This window comes from Anomaloglossus baeobatrachus, chromosome 2 (assembly GCF_048569485.1).
Source record: "Anomaloglossus baeobatrachus isolate aAnoBae1 chromosome 2, aAnoBae1.hap1, whole genome shotgun sequence".
NCBI lineage: Eukaryota > Metazoa > Chordata > Amphibia > Anura > Aromobatidae > Anomaloglossus > Anomaloglossus baeobatrachus.
In genome coordinates, this window is record NC_134354.1 from 692,401,292 (window position 1) to 692,418,527 (window position 17,236).

Below are 17,236 nucleotides of genomic sequence, written 5' to 3' on the forward strand. Positions count from 1 at the left end.
TTCTAATTGCTCTTCAGAAGCCGCCTTTCGAGCCTATGAGGGATGTTTCCCTGTCTCGCCTTTCTCAGAAAGTGGCTTTTCTAGTAGCGGTCACGTCTCTTCGGAGAGTGTCCGAGCTAGCAGCGCTGTCATGCAAATCTCCCTTCCTGGTATTTCACCAGGATAAGGTGGTGCTGCGCCCGATTCCGGAGTTTCTCCCTAAGGTGGTATCCCCCTTTCATCTCAATCAGGATATCTCCTTACCTTCTTTGTGTCCTCGTCCAGTTCATCAATGTGAAAAGGATTTGCATATGTTGGATCTGGTGAGAGCACTCAGAATCTACATTTCCCGCACGGCTCCTCTGCGCCGCTCGGATGCACTCTTTGTCCTTGTCGCTGGCCAGCGTAAAGGGTCGCAAGCTTCCAAATCCACCCTGGCTCGGTGGATCAAGGAACCAATTCTTGAAGCCTACCGTTCTGCGGGGCTTCCGGTTCCCTCAGGGCTGAGAGCCCATTCTACCAGAGCCGTGGGTGCCTCCTGGGCATTACGGCACCAGGCTACGGCTCAGCAGGTGTGCCAGGCGGCTACCTGGTCAAGTCTGCACACTTTTACCAAGCATTATCAGGTGCATACCTATGCTTCGGCGGACGCCAGCCTAGGTAGACAAGTCCTTCAGGCGGCGATTGCCCACCTGTAGAAAAGGGTCGTTTTTACGGCCCTATCATGAGGTATTATTTTACCCACCCAGGGATTGCTTTTGGACATCCCAATTGTCTGGGTCTCCCAATAGAGCGACAAAGAAGAAGGGAATTTTGTTTACTTACCGTAAATTCCTTTTCTTCTAGCTCTAATTGGGAGACCCAGCACCCGCCCCTGTTTTTTTGTATACACATGTTGTTCAGGTTGAATGGTTTCAGTTCTCCGATATTCATTCGGATTGAAGTTACTTAAACCAGTTTATTGGCTTTCCTCCTTCTTGCTTTTGCACTAAAACTGAGGAACCCGTGATCCCACGGGGGGTGTATAGGCAGTAGGGGAGGGGCCTTACACTTTTAAGTGTAATACTTTGTGTGGCCTCCGGAGGCAGTAGCTATACACCCAATTGTCTGGGTCTCCCAATTAGAGCTAGAAGAAAAGGAATTTACGGTAAGTAAACAAAATTCCCTTCTTTCGTGAAGTTCATTCTGATTGGTGCCCATCTCTTTAGGTGTCTATTGTGGATCGTGGCGTTCGAGGAACAATTGCTGTGGGACTAGTGCCACAATATTACAGTCTGGATCATCAACCAGGTTGGCTGCCAGATTCCGTGGCTTATCATGCGGATGACGGCAAGTAAGTAGTCACTTAATAATCATTATGAGGGGTGGTAATTAAAGGGGTTGTCTGGGGTTTTTACATTGATGGCATATCCTGACTAGCTGATCAGTTGGTGTGCTACACCCAGCAGTCCCGCTGATCACCTGTTCTCGGTGGCGGCAGCTGCCTATGGAGCAGAACAGCACAGCTCCGCCAACACTATAGTGGCTAGAGAACCCCTATTGTGCCACCGACACCAGAAACAGCTGATCAGCCGGTGTCACACCCTCATTGATCAGATATTGATAACCTAGCTTAAGGTTATGCCATCAGTGCGTAGTCCCAGACAACCCTTAATCCATGGGTGTTTTACAAACACAACACACAAACACCTTCCATAGTAAGGAAATGGAAGAACACAGGTACAGTTCTTGTTAAGCCCAGAAGTGGCAGGCCAAGACAAATATCAGAAAGGCAGAGAAGAAGAATGGTGAGAACAGTCAAGGACAAGCCACAGACCACCTCCAAAGACCTGCAGCATCATCTTGCTGCAGATGGTGTCAATGTGCATCGGTCAACAATACAGCGCACGTTGCACAAGGAGAAGCTGTATGGGAGAGTGATGAGAAAGAAGCCGTTTCTGCAAGCACGCCACAAACAGAGTCACCTGAGGTATGCAAAAGCACATTTGGACAAGCCAGTTACATTTTGGAAAAAGATCCTGTGGACTGATGAAACAAAGATTGAGTTGTTTGGTCATACAAAAAGGTGTTATGCATGGAAGCAAAAAAACACGGCATTCCAAGAAAAGCACTTGCTACCCACAGTAAAATTTGGTGGAGGTTCCATCATGCTTTGGGGCTGTGTGGCCAATGCCGGCACCGGGAATCTTGTTAAAGTTGAGGGTCGCATGGATTCAACTCAGTATCGGCAGATTCTTGACAATAATGTGGAAGAATCAGTGACGAAGTTGAAGTTCTCGGCTCGGCGACCATCAAACTTAACTGAACTGGAATTGTTTTGTAAACAGGAATGGTCAAATATACCTTCATCCAGGATCCAGGAACTCATTAAAAGCTACAGGAAGCGACTAGAGGCTGTTATTTTTGCAAAAGGAGGATCTACAAAATATTAATGTCACTTTTATGTTGAGATGCCCATACTTTTGCACCGGTCAAATTTTGTTTAAATGCGGATTGCACATTTTCTGTTAGTACAATAAACCTCATTTCAATCCAGAAATATTACTGAGTCCATCAGTTATTAGATATATGAAACTGAAATACCTGTTGCAAAACCCCAAAATGTTATAAAGAAAAAAGGTTAACAGTAATAGGGATGCCCAAACTTTTTCATATGACTTTATTAAGTCTGTGATAGGAATTTCCAGTCTTCATACTCCTTATGTTTGTGGATTGTTAGTGTCGTTAGTATATGACAGAGCCCACGTCTGAGGAAGCCGCAGCCTTGTGCCCGTGTGACAGATCGGGCAGGAAATCCTCCTGGACCTTTCTGGGACAATGGAGTGGAAGCGGACGGGTTTATTTTTATTACACCGATATAAATCATCTTTTTGTATTTTAACGTTATGTAATATTACATGGTACGACGCTGTCTGTATACCCTGAATCCGCGGCACACAATCTATCATCACCGTCCGGAGATGCAGCAAGTGATGGAGGACACAGAAGACTGAAATGTCTAAGAGGACGTCTTGTCTCTGTGTGATAGTTTCCTATAGATCTTTCTCACTTGCTGTTTCGCTCTCCTTTTTATTTTCCCTCTCTTGCCAGTCTTCAGGCATATTATCTTATAAGCAGGGCTTATGTTATGACTCGAAATGATCTTTTTATGTTGCCATTTTATGAGAAGCGTGTTACCATATTCTATATTGTTTTCTCTCAGACTCTATAATGGGAGAGCCAAGGGTCGTCAGTTTGGTACAAAGTGCAGCTCCGGTGATCGGATCGGGTGTGGTATAGAGCCCAGCTCTTTCCATGTACAGACGGCTCAGATTTTCTTTACAAAGAATGGAAAACGGGTAAGGGAGAATGACGACATTTGTTTCATCCACGTGTGATTCCCATTGCTGTGTCTGAGGGGCTCGTGTGTTTCCCAATGCAGGTTGGCAGCACTGTGATGCCCCTCTCTCCCGATGGCCTGTTCCCCGCGGTAGGGATGCACTCTTTAGGTGAAGAAGTCCGCCTTCATTTAAATGCAGAACTTGGCTGTGAGGATGATGACAGCATAATGATGGTGGACAGCTACGAGGACGAGTGGGGGCGGCTACATGATGTCAGGGTTTCTGGCACGGTAGGACATTTCTTTCTATAGAGCCATCCACATCTGTGTCCTAACAATTACGGCTCAGTTATATAGGATGCAGGACTTCATGGATGTATATTTGGCAACACGTGTCCCTCCAAAAATGCCGAACCACCATAACAAATATATTATATGGAAGTGGTATCATTGGTGAATATAGATTACCCATCACAACATTACATAGGACTTTTGCATTCTTTAGACACAGACTTTAAAGGGAACCTGTCACCACTTTTTTGGCCTATAAGCTGCGGCCACCACCACCGGGCTCTTAAATACACACTAGAAGGTGGCCCGATTCTACGCATCGGGTATTCTAGAATTTACGTATTGTGTAGTTAATGTATGATTTTTGTTATATATGTATATGTATGTATATGTATGTATATATGTGTATATATATATATATATATATATATATATATATATATATATATATATATATATATATATATATATAATATATTATATATATATTGTTGTGTGTAGTTACCAAGTGTTTGTGTATGGGCTGTACATGTTCTGGGTGTAGCGGAGGGTGAGAGCGGTGTTGTTTGTGTGGAGCGCTGTGTGTCTGTATCGTTGTGTATGTGTGTTGCGCGGTTTGTGTGGGTGTGTGTGTTTTGGGGGGAGGTATGTTTTGTGCAATGTGTGTGTTGTGCGGTATGTGCGTATATTTGTGTGTGCCGCGGTGTTTGTGTGTTGGGTGTCTGAGTCTGAGTCGCGGCCAATCCGTTCCGGGGGGGCGGATCCGAGGCGAGGCGAGCAGCCAATCCATGCGGGGGGAGGACCCGAGGTGAGCGGCCAATCCGTGCGGGGGGGCGGGGCCATGGCGAGCCCAGCGGCCAATCAGCTTTGTGTCACCGTAAGGACACAATTTTGGAGCAAGACAGACAGACAGAATAAGGCAATTATATATATAGATTCTAACATGCTGTATATGAGCCCAGGCCGCTGTGTAGAACATAAAAAAACACTTTATAATACTTAACGGTCGCTCGGTGGGCCTAATGGGCGTCTTTGTTCTCCGGTGCCGGCGCCGCCTCTTTCGGCCATCTTCGTCCTCTTTCTGAAACCTGAGTGCATGACGCGGCTACGTCATACACACTCACCGGTCCTGCGCAGGCGCACTACAATACTTTCATCTGCCCTGCTCAGGACCTGAATGTCGGTGAGTGTGGATGATGTCAGACCCGTCATGCACCGCGGCTAGAGAAGAAGGAGCACAAAGATGGCCGAAAGGGGCGGCGCTGGACAACGGTGACTCCCATTAGGCCCACCATGCGACTGTTAGGTGAGTATTATAAAGTGTTTTTTATGTTCTCACAGCGGCCAGGGCTCTTATATACAGCATGTTAGAATGTGTATATAAGAGCCTGGTGGTGGTGGCCGCAGCTTATAGCCAAAAAAAGTGGTGACAGGTTCCCTTTAAGGCTGTTGTTCAAAGCAAACTTTATATACCAACTTCTTATATCTGCAATTATTTTTTTTTCTTCTTCTTTCAGCTCCTAGAGTATGTTGGCAAAGGAAAAAGTATAATAGATGTGGGTCTGGCACAGGCCCGTCATTCTCTCAGTACTCGGAGTCATTACTTTGAGGTGGAAATCGTTGACCCTGGAGAAAAGTGCTATATTGCTTTAGGACTAGCAAGAAAGGTGAGCATGGTTTAGGTTGTTTTACATCGTCCCAGTCCTGAGTCTTACAAACTGCTCCTTAAGTTAGTTCAGAGGGTAATGTCTCCTGGTTTTGGGTGGAGTCTCTATTTTCGCCACTGGAAATAAGCTTTTACTCATGGTGACCATACACCTATAATAGCTGTTGTCAAAACACACATTTGACCAAGTGCTAGACCGTGCCGACTTGGGCACCTGGCTCAGAGCGTGTTCCTGTTTAGTAAGCTGCTGCCAGTTACACCTGGCGGTAACTTACACATGTGGTCAAAATTGTTGGTACCCGTCGTTTAATGAAAGAAAAACCCACAATGGTCACAGAGAGAACTTGAATCTGACAAAATTAGTAATAAATATAAAATCTATGAAACTGACCAAATGAAAGTCAGACATTGCTGCTTTTCAGCTTCCACAGAATTAAAAAAAAAAAAAAAGATGGTTCCTCCTTCTCCTATTTAACTTAATATTTGGTTGCAAAACCTTTTGAGGCAATCGCTGCAATCAAACAATTCCTGTGACTGTCGGACTTCTGCACCTCTCCACAGGTATTTTGGCCACTCCTCAAGAGCAAACTGTTCCAGTTGTCTGGTGTTTGAAGGTTACCTTTTCCAGACGCCATGTTTCAGCTCTTTCCAAAGATTCTCAATAGGATTTAGGTCAGGGCTCATAGAAGGCCACGCCAGAATAGTCCAATCTTTCTTTATCGTTCCTTTGGGAGACCCAGACCATGGGTGTTTAGCTTCTGCCTCCGGAGGACACACAAAGTACTACACTTAAAAGTGTAGCTCCTCCCTCTGAGCTTATACACCCCCTGATGAGCAGACTCAGCCAGTTTATCGCTTTGTGTTCAGGAGGCATACATCCACACATGCACTCTCATATGATTATATATATATATCACTTATGATTAAGGACTTGTTTTGTTTTTATATTATTAGTCCGAAACGCGTTAAGCCTTCATGATTTTTGAACCTACACCATCTGAATGAATTTTTTTGGTCTTCACGATGTGTTTTTAAATATGTCCAAATAAAGACTTGAATATTTTAACTTAAGGAGATTTTGTGCCGGATCGCCCTCTCTCTTTTTGCTTCCTACTCTCATATGATTATTCCTTTTGGAACGAGATTGAAGAGTGGGGTTCACGTCTGGACCCCCGGCATGTCACTTCTCACCCCACTGTGTCGGCGGTGTTGTAAGGTTGATTCCTAGACTGGAGCCTTACATGCCATTGCCCTTTCACCATCCCTCCTGGGCTCTGGCTTGAAGTGGGAGCCAGCACGGTCTCCATGCTTGGCAGGAGACCGGTCTCCATCCGCAGCCCTTCAGGACCCTGCTGGACCGGAGCACTCATCCCCAGGGACTTGGCCCTGCGTCTCAGCAAGCTAAGTACCTGAGACATTTAGTTTTCGGGGTCCCTGTACTTTATTGTTGTGGGAAAGTGTGCTTATTGTGTTTTCTGACATTTCCGGCGGGTTCTCTAGCTGTCGACTGAGAACCGCGCCGATGGTGCCTGCGCGCCGGCCGCGCCGCTCAAATTTAGGCCCCGGCTTCGCCGGAGGCCTACTTTCTGTTTCACTGCCCTCGCATGTCACTCATGCAGAGGGACAGGGTCGGCTCCGCCCGGCGGCCGTTCTGTACTGGGGAGGGACACTCCCCACTGCAGTGTGTGTCCCCTCCCCTGTAGGTCTCTATGGCCCTCCAGATCCCGCTCCTCAAGCAAGTCCCGCCCCCTCTCTTCGCTCCGGCGGCCATTTTCTCAGCGTTCTCTCTGCGATCAGTCATTGCAGCGCTGGTCTGCAGCATCTCTGCTGAGGTGCTGTGCTTGGGGGTCTGGGATCTGGAGGGCACACAACACCGCTCCAGCGGTCTGGTAAGCCACAACCGGTCTCCGGTTGTGGACCTCTGTATATACTCTCTGGGGTTCATTCTCTAGAGCCCCCACTCCAGCAGCATGTCTCACACGAGGAGCAAGGCTCCAAAGCTTTATTCAGTATGCACTGCATGTAAGCTCCTGCTGCCTGAACCGAGCATCTTCCCACATTGTGATGCCTGCTCTAACCTGGCGGTGCCTCAGCCTGGAGTCTCACCCCCAGTGGTTTCTCAGGCTGCTCCTGCTCCTGTGGCTGAACCCCCGGCTTGGGTAGAATCCTTTTCTAGGTCTATCTCCCAGTCTTTTGCTGACTCCATGGGACTTCTGTCCAGGACTTTGCTGAACATGCATCAGCCCCCTTCACAGGGTGCCTCTGCTTCTAGGGGTCTCTCAGGACCGGAGCTCACAGAGGATTCATCATCTGGTCCCAGACCCCGTCCTCCTGAGAAGAGACGCAGGGTTCCCTCTCCTTCCTCGTCCTGCGGCTCTGATTCAGGAGCTGACTCGCAGGATGAGGAGGATGCCTTTACGGGGGGCTCGGAGGTTAACTCCATGTACCCCATTGATCTGTCCGAAAGTGACTCAGATGTTAGTGATTTGATTGCTTCCATTAATTCTGTACTGGATCTCAATCCGCCAGTATCAGAGGAGCAACCCTCTCTGGCAGAAAAGCACCAGTTTACCTCGCCTAAGAGAGTAAAGAGTGTGTTCTTTAACCACTCCAGTTTTCAGGCCGCTGTGACCAAGCCCAGGGCCTGTCCTGACAAACGCTTCCCAAAGCGTGGTTCTGATGACCGCTTTCCCTTTCCACCTGAGGTGGTCAAGGAGTGGGCTCATTCCCCAAAGGTAGACCCCCCGGTGTCTAGACTCTCAGCCCGGACCGTTGTGTCGGTGGCTGATGGCACCTCCCTTAAGGACTCCACTGACCGCCAGATTGACCTTCTGGCCAAATCCGTATATGAAGCGGCGGGGGCCTCGTTCTCCCCGACTTTTGCAGCAGTGTGGGCTCTCAAAGCCATCTCTGCTTCTCTAGAGGAGATGCATTCCCTCGCCAGGGAATTTATGCCCGAAATGGTTGCCTTAACTTCCCAAGCTTCAGCTTTTTCATCCTATGCCATGGCTGCCATGCTGGAGGCTTCTCACCGCAGTGCGGTGGCTTCGGCTAATTCCCTCGTTATCCGCAGGATCTTGTGGCTTCGAGAGTGGAAGGCAGATGCTTCTTCAAAGAAGTACCTTGCTGGGCTCCCTTTTGCTGGGTCCCGGCTGTTCGGTGAACAGCTGGATGAAATTATTAAGGAAGCTACTGGCGGGAAGAGTACTTCCATGCCACAAACCAAAACCAGGAAGCCTGTCCAGGGTAGGAATCAGTCGAGGTTTCGTTCCTTTCGTTCCTCCAACTGGTCGTCCTCTAAGCCCTCGGCCTCGTTCACTAACTCAGCCAAGGACCAGAAATCCAACTGGCGCCCAAAAGCACGTCCACAGAAGACCGCAGGAGGTGCTGCCGCTAAGGCAGCCTCCTCGTGACTATCTGTCCGCGCCAGCAACGTCCTTAGTCGGTGGCAGGCTCTCCCACTTTGGCGACGCGTGGTTTCAACACGTCTCCGATCAGTGGGTGAGGGATATCATCTCCCGCGGCTACAGGATAGAATTCTCTTCCAGCCCGCCAAACAGATTTTTTTTTCTCTCAACTCCCCCCTGCTCCAAGGCCGCCGCCTTCTCGCAGGCCAACGGAGTAATTGTAACTGTTCCCGACCGGGAACGGTTCAGAGGTTTCTACTCAAATCTCTTCCTAGTCCCCAAAAAGGACGGTTCCTTCCGGCCCATCCTGGATCTCAAGCTTCTCAACAAGCATGTTCAGGTGCGGCACTTTCGCATGGAGTCTCTGCGATCAGTCATTGCTTCAATGACCCAAGGGGATTTCCTGGCATCCATCGACATCAGAGATGCCTATCTGCATGTGCGAATTGCAGTTTCACACCAGCGTTGGCTACGTTTTGCAATCGGAGAAGATCATTTCCAATTCGTGGCTCTCCACTTCGGGTTGGCCACGGCCCCTCGGGTATTCACCAAGGTCATGGCAGCAGTGATTGCGGTCCTGCACCTACAGGGGTTGGCAGTGATTCCTTACCCGGACGACCTTCTAGTCAAGGCTTCATCCAGCGCGGACTGTCAGCAGAGTGTCTCGCTCACTCTCGCCACTCTAGCCCAATTTCGGGTGGCTTGTCAATCTTCCCAAATCCTCTCTGACTCCGACCCAGAGTCTCACGTACCTAGGGATGCAGTTTGAGACTTTGCCGGCACTTGTGAAGTTGCCCTTAGTCAAACAGCAGTCCCTCCAACTGGCGGTGCGCTCTCTGCTGAGGCCCCGCCGTTATTGCCTCAGGCGCCTGATGCAGGTGCTGGGTCAAATGGTGGCGTCAATGGAGGCTGTTCCCTTTGCCCAGTTCCATCTGCGTCCCCTGCAGCTGGACATTCTCCGCAGTTGGTACAAGCGGCCTTCCTCCTTACACAGGTTAGTGGCTCTGTCGCCACAGACCAGGAGCTCTCTTCAGTGGTGGCTTCAGCCCCTCTCTCTGTCCCAGGGGCGCTCCTTCCTGGCCCCGTCCTGGGTGATCCTCACCACGGATGCCAGTCTATCCGGCTGGGGAGCGGTATGTCTCCACCACAGAGCGCAGGGCACTTGGACTCCGTCCGAGTCAGCCCTTTCGATCAATGTGCTGGAAACCAGAACCGTGCTTCTGGCTCTTCTAGCTTTTCGCCACCTGTTGGCGGGCAGGCACATCCGAGTCCAGTCAGACAACGCGACAGCGGTTGCCTACATCAATCACCAAGGCGGGACACGCAGCCGCCTGGCAATGTTGGAGGTACAACGCATCCTTCAATGGGCGGAGGACACCAAGTCCACCATATCCGCAGTCCACATCCCAGGCGTGGACCTAATGGCATCCCGTCACAACAACAAAGTTCCTGTTTACGTGGCTCGCTCCCACGATCCTCAGCCATCCTTCGCCGCGGACGCTCTGGTTCAAGACTGGTCCCAGTTTCGTCTGTCCTACGTGTTTCCCCCTCTAGCTCTCTTGCCCAGAGTCCTGCACAAGATCAGAATGGAGGGCCGTCGAGTCATCCTCATTGCTTCGGACTGGCCCAGGCGAGCTTGGTACCCAGACCTGCTCCATCTGTCCGTAGAGGTGCCGTGGCATCTCCCGGACCGTCCAGACCTTCTCTCACAAGGTCCGTTTTTCCGCCTGAATTCTGCAGCTCTCAAATTGACGGCGTGACTCTTGAGTCCTGGATCTTGACGGCTTCCGGTATTCCTCCGGAAGTCATCTCCACTATGACTCGGGCCCGTAAGTCTTCCTCCGCCAAGATCTATCACAGGACTTGGAAAACTTTCGTGTCCTGGTGTCGCTCTTCCGGCCATCTTCCTTGGCCATTCTCCTTGCCGACCCTTCTGTCCTTTCTACAGTCCGGTCTGCAGCTAGGACTGTCCCTCAACTCTCTCAAGGGACAAGTTTCAGCTCTGTCAGTGCTGTTCCAGCGGCGTCTCGCCCGGCTGGCTCAGGTCCGCACCTTCATGCAGGGCGCATCTCACATCATTCCGCCTTACCGGCGGCCCTTGGATCTCTGGGACCTTAATTTGGTTCTCACGGTTTTGCAGAAACCCCCCTTTGAGCCTCTTAGGGAGGTTTCTTTGTTTCGTCTTTCACAAAAAGGGGCCTTTCTGGTGGCCATAACTTCCCTCGGGAGAGTCTCCGATTTGGCTGCGCTCTCTTCGGAGTCACCTTTTTTGGTTTTCCATCAAGACAAGGTGGTTCTCCGTCCGACTCCAGACTTTCTTCCTAAGGTGGTCTCTCCCTTCCACCTTAACCAGGACATTACTTTACCTTCCTTCTGTCCGGCCCCTGTTCATCGCTTTGAAAAAGCGCTGCATACTCTGGATCTGGTGCGTGCTCTCCGGATCTATCTGTCTCGCACCGCTGCTCTTAGGCGGTGCACTTCTCTTTTTGTGCTAACCACAGGTCGGCGCAAGGGCCTCTCTGCTTCTAAGCCGACCTTAGCCCGTTGGATTAGGTCGACCATTTCGGACGCCTACCAGTGTTCTCAGGTGCCTCCCCCGCCGGGGATCAAGGCACACTCGACCAGAGCTGTCGGTGCCTCTTGGGCTTTCAGGCACCAGGCTACGGCTCAACAAGTCTGTCAGGCTGCCACTTGGACTAGCCTGCATACCTTTTCAAAGCACTACCAAGTGCATGCTCATGCTTCGGCAGATGCGAGCTTGGGCAGACGCATCCTTCAGGCGGCTGTCGCCCATTTGTGAAGTTAAGTTCTGCCTACTTCTTAGTTTTTTCTGTTTATTTCTCACCCAGGGACAGCTTTGAGACGTCCCATGGTCTGGGTCTCCCAAAGGAACGATAAAGAAAAAGAGAATTGTGTTTACTTACCGTAAATTCTTTTTCTTATAGTTCCGTATTGGGAGACCCAGCTCCCTCCCTGTTGCCTGTTGGCAATTTCCTTGTTCCGTGTGTTATCACCGGCTGTTGTCGTGGACAGAGTCTCCGGTTGTTCTGGTTCTTGCTCTGTTTTACTTGTGGGTGGCTATTCTCCTTCAGCTTTTGCACTAAACTGGCTGAGTCTGCTCATCAGGGGGTGTATAAGTTCAGAGGGAGGAGCTACACTTTTAAGTGTAGTACTTTGTGTGTCCTCCGGAGGCAGAAGCTAAACACCCATGGTCTGGGTCTCCCAATACGGAACTATAAGAAAAAGAATTTACGGTAAGTAAACAAAATTCTCTTTTTTCCTCTTAGCCATTGTTGGGTGATTTTAGATGTGTTTTTGGTCATTATCCTGTTGTAAGACCCATAACCTGCGACTGAGACTAAGCTTTATTACACTAGGCAGTACATTCTTTCTAGAATCCCTTGATAGTCTTGAGATTTCATTGTATCCTGCACAGATTCAAGACGCCCTGTGCCACATGCAGCAAATCAAAAAGGAGTAGTGGAGTAGGATTCTGGCTGGGTGGGAGCAATGCCTAGTAGACCAACAAAACAATCACTGATCTCGGGGAGACTAGCCAGAGAAAACACTGCCGGCAGCCAGCGAGGGCGCTCAAGACAGTGAAATCCTAGGTACGTTGCCCAGCCAGAATCCTACTCCACACTGATGAGGGGCAATACCCCAAAACAGCTGTCTGTGGATGGATACCTGGCCTTGGTATTTCCCTCGTCATATCTTTTAAACTTGTCAAAAAGTTGGATATTGACTAAAAGGGCCACTTAATATGGTGGTTATGGTGGTCTCCTAAAAAGGGTCACCCCTTGGCTGGGCCCTTCCCGGAGGAATATCTGGCTGGTTTCTGTGTTGAGACTCCTAACAGAGGCTCCACGGACCTTTTTGATTTGCATATTTCCCAGGGGGCAATGTACCTAGGATTTCACGGTCTTGAGCGCCCTCGCTGGCTGCCGGCAGTGTTTTCTCTGGCTGGTCTCCCCGAGATCAGTGATTGTTTGTTTTGTTTTGCCAGATGCAGCAAAGCAGCCCCAGAACATAACCGAGCCTCCTCCATGTTTCACAGTAGAGACAGTGCTCTTTTCTTGATATGCTTCATTTTTCTGTCTGTGAACATAAAACTGATGTGCCTTGCTAGAAAGCTCCATTGTTGTCTCATGTCTCATCTGTCCATAGGACAATCTCCCAGAAGCTTTGTGGCTTGTCAGTGTGTAGTTTAGCAAATTGCAGTCTGATTTTTTTTTTTTTTTCTTTGTCAACAATGGTGTCCTCCTTGGTCGTCTCCCATGAAGTCCATTTTGGCTCAAACAATGATGGATGGTGCGATCTGACACTGATGTTCCTTGAGCTCGAAGTTCACCTTTAATCTCTTTAGAAGTTTTTCTGGGCTCTTTTGTTACCATTCATATTATCTGTATCTTTGATTTGTCAATTTTCCTCCTGTGGCCACGTCCAGGGAGGTTGGCTACAGTCCCATGGATCTTAAATTTCTGAATAATATGTGCAACTGTAGTTACAGGAACATCAAGCTGCTTGGAGATGGTCTTCTAACCTTTTATCTTTAACATGCTTGTCTATAATTTTCTTTCTAATCTCCTGAGACAACTCTTTCCTTTGCTTTCTCTGGTTCTTGTTGAGTGTGGTACACACCATGTGACCAAATAGCACAGTGAATATCTGTAGCCCTATATACAGGCCCACTGAGATTTAAAATGTCCCTTTTGTCACATTATTTTCAGGGGTACCATCATTTCTGTCCAGGCCTATTTCATGAGTTTTATTTTTTAAAAAATTCTGTGGAAGCATGGTGGAAAAGCAATGTCTGACTTTCATAGATATTTTTTTTTTTTATTACTTTTGTCAAAGTCAAGTTATTTTTGTGACCATTGTGGGTTTTTCTTTCATTAAAAGAGGGGTACCAACAATTTTGACCACGAGTGTATCTCCTGTGTGGATTAAAAAGTAAGATGTGCCCCCTGTCATCTGCCTTCCAACGGACATTGGGACACAGTCATTCACATTGGATAGGGGATCGGGCAAACAATCATATAAGGTCTATGGCCACCTTTTAGATTGGGTTTAGACGCCCGTATGAAAAGAAACAAAAACTGAGCCAGTCATTTTGTCTCAGACTGGCTCCATGTGTTCATTCGCACAGTGGCTGAAGCCGTCTGGGTCATGACAGTCCAGACTAGTGCATACTGCGCCATTTTTCGTATGGAACATCGATTGAAGCACAAGGACCGCACTGAAAATACGGAGATCTGATTTACACTTTATACTGATATTTTTGTTAAACAGGATTACCCAAAAAACAGGCACCCGGGCTGGAGTCGTGGTTCTGTCGCCTATCATGCAGGTGTGTTTATCTTCTTGTATGGTATTTCCTTAGTCACAAGAAACTTGGAAGGGCAGATGTCTTACCGCGGACTACTAACACACTATTTTTCTGCCTTATTCAACAATCAGGGTTTTTTATTTTCTGTGTAAGAGACAACCAAGCCAAACTTCCCCACCGCTTATGTGCTCACTATGTACCGTATTTTTCGGACTATAAGACGCACCGGACCATAAGATGCACCCTGGTTTTAGAGGAGGAAAATAAGAAAATAAAATTTTAAGCAAAAAATGTAGTCATGACACATTGTTATGGGGCGAGGATCTGCTGCTGACACTGTTATGGGGGTAATGTCCCCAAATTCTCCGCTAAGGTACCCCATCCTGGTATATGCCCTCATCCTGCTATATACCCCCATCCTTCTATATACCCCCATCCTGCTATATACTGCCATCCTGGTATATAGCCCCATCCTGCTATATACTGCCATCCTGGAATATGCCCCTATCCTGCTATATACCCCCCATCCTGCTATATGGCCCCATCCTGCTATATATATCCCCATCCTGCTATATGGCCCCATCCTGCTATATATATCCCCATCCTGCTATATGGCCCCGTCCTGCTATATATATCCCCATGCTGCTATGTTCCCTCATCCTGCTATATGGCATGTATCCTGTGTCACACAAAAAACAAACTTTTATACTCGCCTTTCCTCGCTAAATGCAGCATCGCTCCTCCCCCTCTCTGGCGGTAGCAACGTCGCTGGAGTGTGGAGCCGTCACCGGTCACTTCCCTGCAGCATCGCTCGTCCTCCAGTCTGCCGGTGAGCTGACTTGCGTGGAGACTAGTTGCACACACAGCGATGACGTCATCGCTGTGCTTCACCGCTCGCTACACAGATCAGCTGGCCGGCAGACTAGAGGAGATCGCGATGCGATAATGACGCGCGGGGGCAGTGAATACAGCCGCACATGATCACTCCAGGCTGTAGTTGCCAGGGGTGATCACGGCCGGCTGTTAATTATGCGCGCACCCATCACCACGCCCACCTGTCAGCGCCGGTTTCAGCGCTGAGGGATGATGGGCGGGAGGATGGGCGTACATATGTAATGAGTGGGCCACATGGTCACGGCAGGCGCTGCTACAGCCTGCTCATGTCCCCGATGACCCGCTCCACCACAGCCCTGTATTCAGACCATACGACGCACCCCCAACTTTCCCCCAACATTTGGGAGAAAAAAAGTGCGTCTTATAGTCAGAAAAATACCATAATACCTGACAACTTGTGTGCTGACTATGTAATACCCTAATACTTATGGTGCGGGTGGTCTTCATCATGTGACAAGACCTTTTCTATTGTTTCACGTCATGATGCAACTGTTAGGATTTTTTTTTTTTATAAGGGACTTTTATATTTGGATAATTCCTTTTGACAAACACTTGCTTCTATGTAGAAAAAAAAGAAACTCTGCAAATTCCACAGCCACTGAACGGCTGATATTACCAGTGCAGCCAGACAGTGGGCAGATTGGTTTGGAAGACTTTTCCCAATCTGCGGACAACAGTAGCAGCGCCATATGTCTTTTGGTCGATGACTGGCATTGCAGTCATTCAGTTACTGAGAAATAAACATTTTCTGGGCCCATTTAGATGGGCCAAGAATCGGGGGACCATCTTGGGGCCCTGCTATACAGGTCTGCCATCACCCCACGCATTAGCAATACACTAGTTTGTTAGGTGCCATGATTTTTAGGCATCTGTGTAAGGCTATGTTCACATCCTCGCTTTACCCTCACATCGCTGGTTCTGTCTGTAGCTACTTCTGGAGCTCTTGAAAACAGGATCGGGCGTATATAATCATGAGACCATTAACCATAACGATGCAGCCTGATGTGGGACATCATATTTGGCAATTTTTGCCTATTTGATTCAGGTTCCAAGGCACAGTCAACCACATCTTGGAACCTGCATCAAATAAGTGGATAGGGGTGAAAATGATGTCTGACGGCGCACACAGCGACTACGTGTTCTTCTTTACAGTCAAACTCCCGGTCGGTGCATACAAGAGTTTTTTGTTTTTCAAAGCTTCAGATGTAAATCCTGACCGAGCCACTGACGTGGGAGTCACATGCGGTGTGAATATGGCCTAAACATCACCTGTGCTGCTGATTATGATATCCTGTGCACACACGAACAGCATTAATAATTCCTCTGCGCTCATATAGACCCATCATGTGCCCATATAGGCCCATTAGACCTTTCTGATGTAGCCAGTGAACGCTGCCGATCAGTGGTGGTGTGACTGTGGTCGGCTCGTATAAATGGACAATAGTCCTTTTTTTTTCGAAACCTTCATGGTAAATTACCACGTAACAGATTTATTGCAGAATATTCCCCCCATACCTGAATGAGGTTGTTTCTGCAGTGTGTGTATGTATTCCTACCAATCCCATGCAGATGACATATGCTCCTTACTTTACAGATGACGGGAAGATCTTTCATGGAAGTGGAGTTGGGGATCCATTTGGTCCACGCTGTTATAAGGGAGACATAATGGGCTGTGGAATAATGTTTCCAAGGGACTATATTCTCGACAGTGAAGGTATGATGACTATAATCAATAATTAAAGGGGTATTCCCATCTCAAAAGTTTCATGTTTGGAGGGACTATGACCTCTGCTAAGCCTTAGCCTGATGCTGGCGGTGTCCTCTCCATGTTTGATCTGTAACCTCAGTTTCTGATGACCTTTTTCATAGGAGAAAGTGACGACAGCAGCGACATGAAGGAAATGAGGCTGCAGCCGCGTGGGGTTAGGAATGTGATGTACCTCCGGCGAGAGCAGCAGCAAGAGGAGGATGGGGAGGAGGAAGACGAGGAAGAGGAGGAGGACATCGAGCGGGATCATGAGGGAAGGAAAGTTGTGGTAAGTGATGGAACAATTTCCCACTTTTTATGATTCCTAATAGAAAGGAAAACCAACCGATGAGCCCTAACCAGGGCATATAAACTTCTCTGTCCCTTGTAAAGTGTCAGCTGCTGTGCCAAGTGTAGATCAACAAAAGGGAGCGTTGTACGAATAATATTTGGGAAGCCATTTGTTCCCAGTTCTGGCAAGCAATAATGGCTTCTATTTTATACGATGTTGTCACAAAGGCATCCCATTGATCTATGGTCGTGATCAATGATGTAGCTTGTGCTATGAATTGGGCCCACTAAAGACTTCATAAAGACCATTTGT

General features: G+C 48.4%; 1 protein-coding gene across 2 annotated transcripts in view; it reads left to right on the forward strand.

The window, feature by feature from the left end:
- SPRYD3 (SPRY domain containing 3) overlaps window positions 1–17,236 on the forward strand; it is a 65,389-nt gene that overhangs the window by 41,605 nt on the left and 6,548 nt on the right. For both annotated transcript variants that reach the window (XM_075337228.1, XM_075337230.1), the window contains exons 4-10: window positions 1,188–1,312; window positions 3,182–3,317; window positions 3,401–3,589; window positions 5,107–5,256; window positions 13,955–14,012; window positions 16,480–16,599; window positions 16,755–16,921. In XM_075337228.1, coding sequence (XP_075193343.1) covers window positions 1,188–1,312; window positions 3,182–3,317; window positions 3,401–3,589; window positions 5,107–5,256; window positions 13,955–14,012; window positions 16,480–16,599; window positions 16,755–16,921 — 945 coding nt within the window. The remainder of the gene's footprint in view (window positions 1–1,187; window positions 1,313–3,181; window positions 3,318–3,400; window positions 3,590–5,106; window positions 5,257–13,954; window positions 14,013–16,479; window positions 16,600–16,754; window positions 16,922–17,236) is intronic.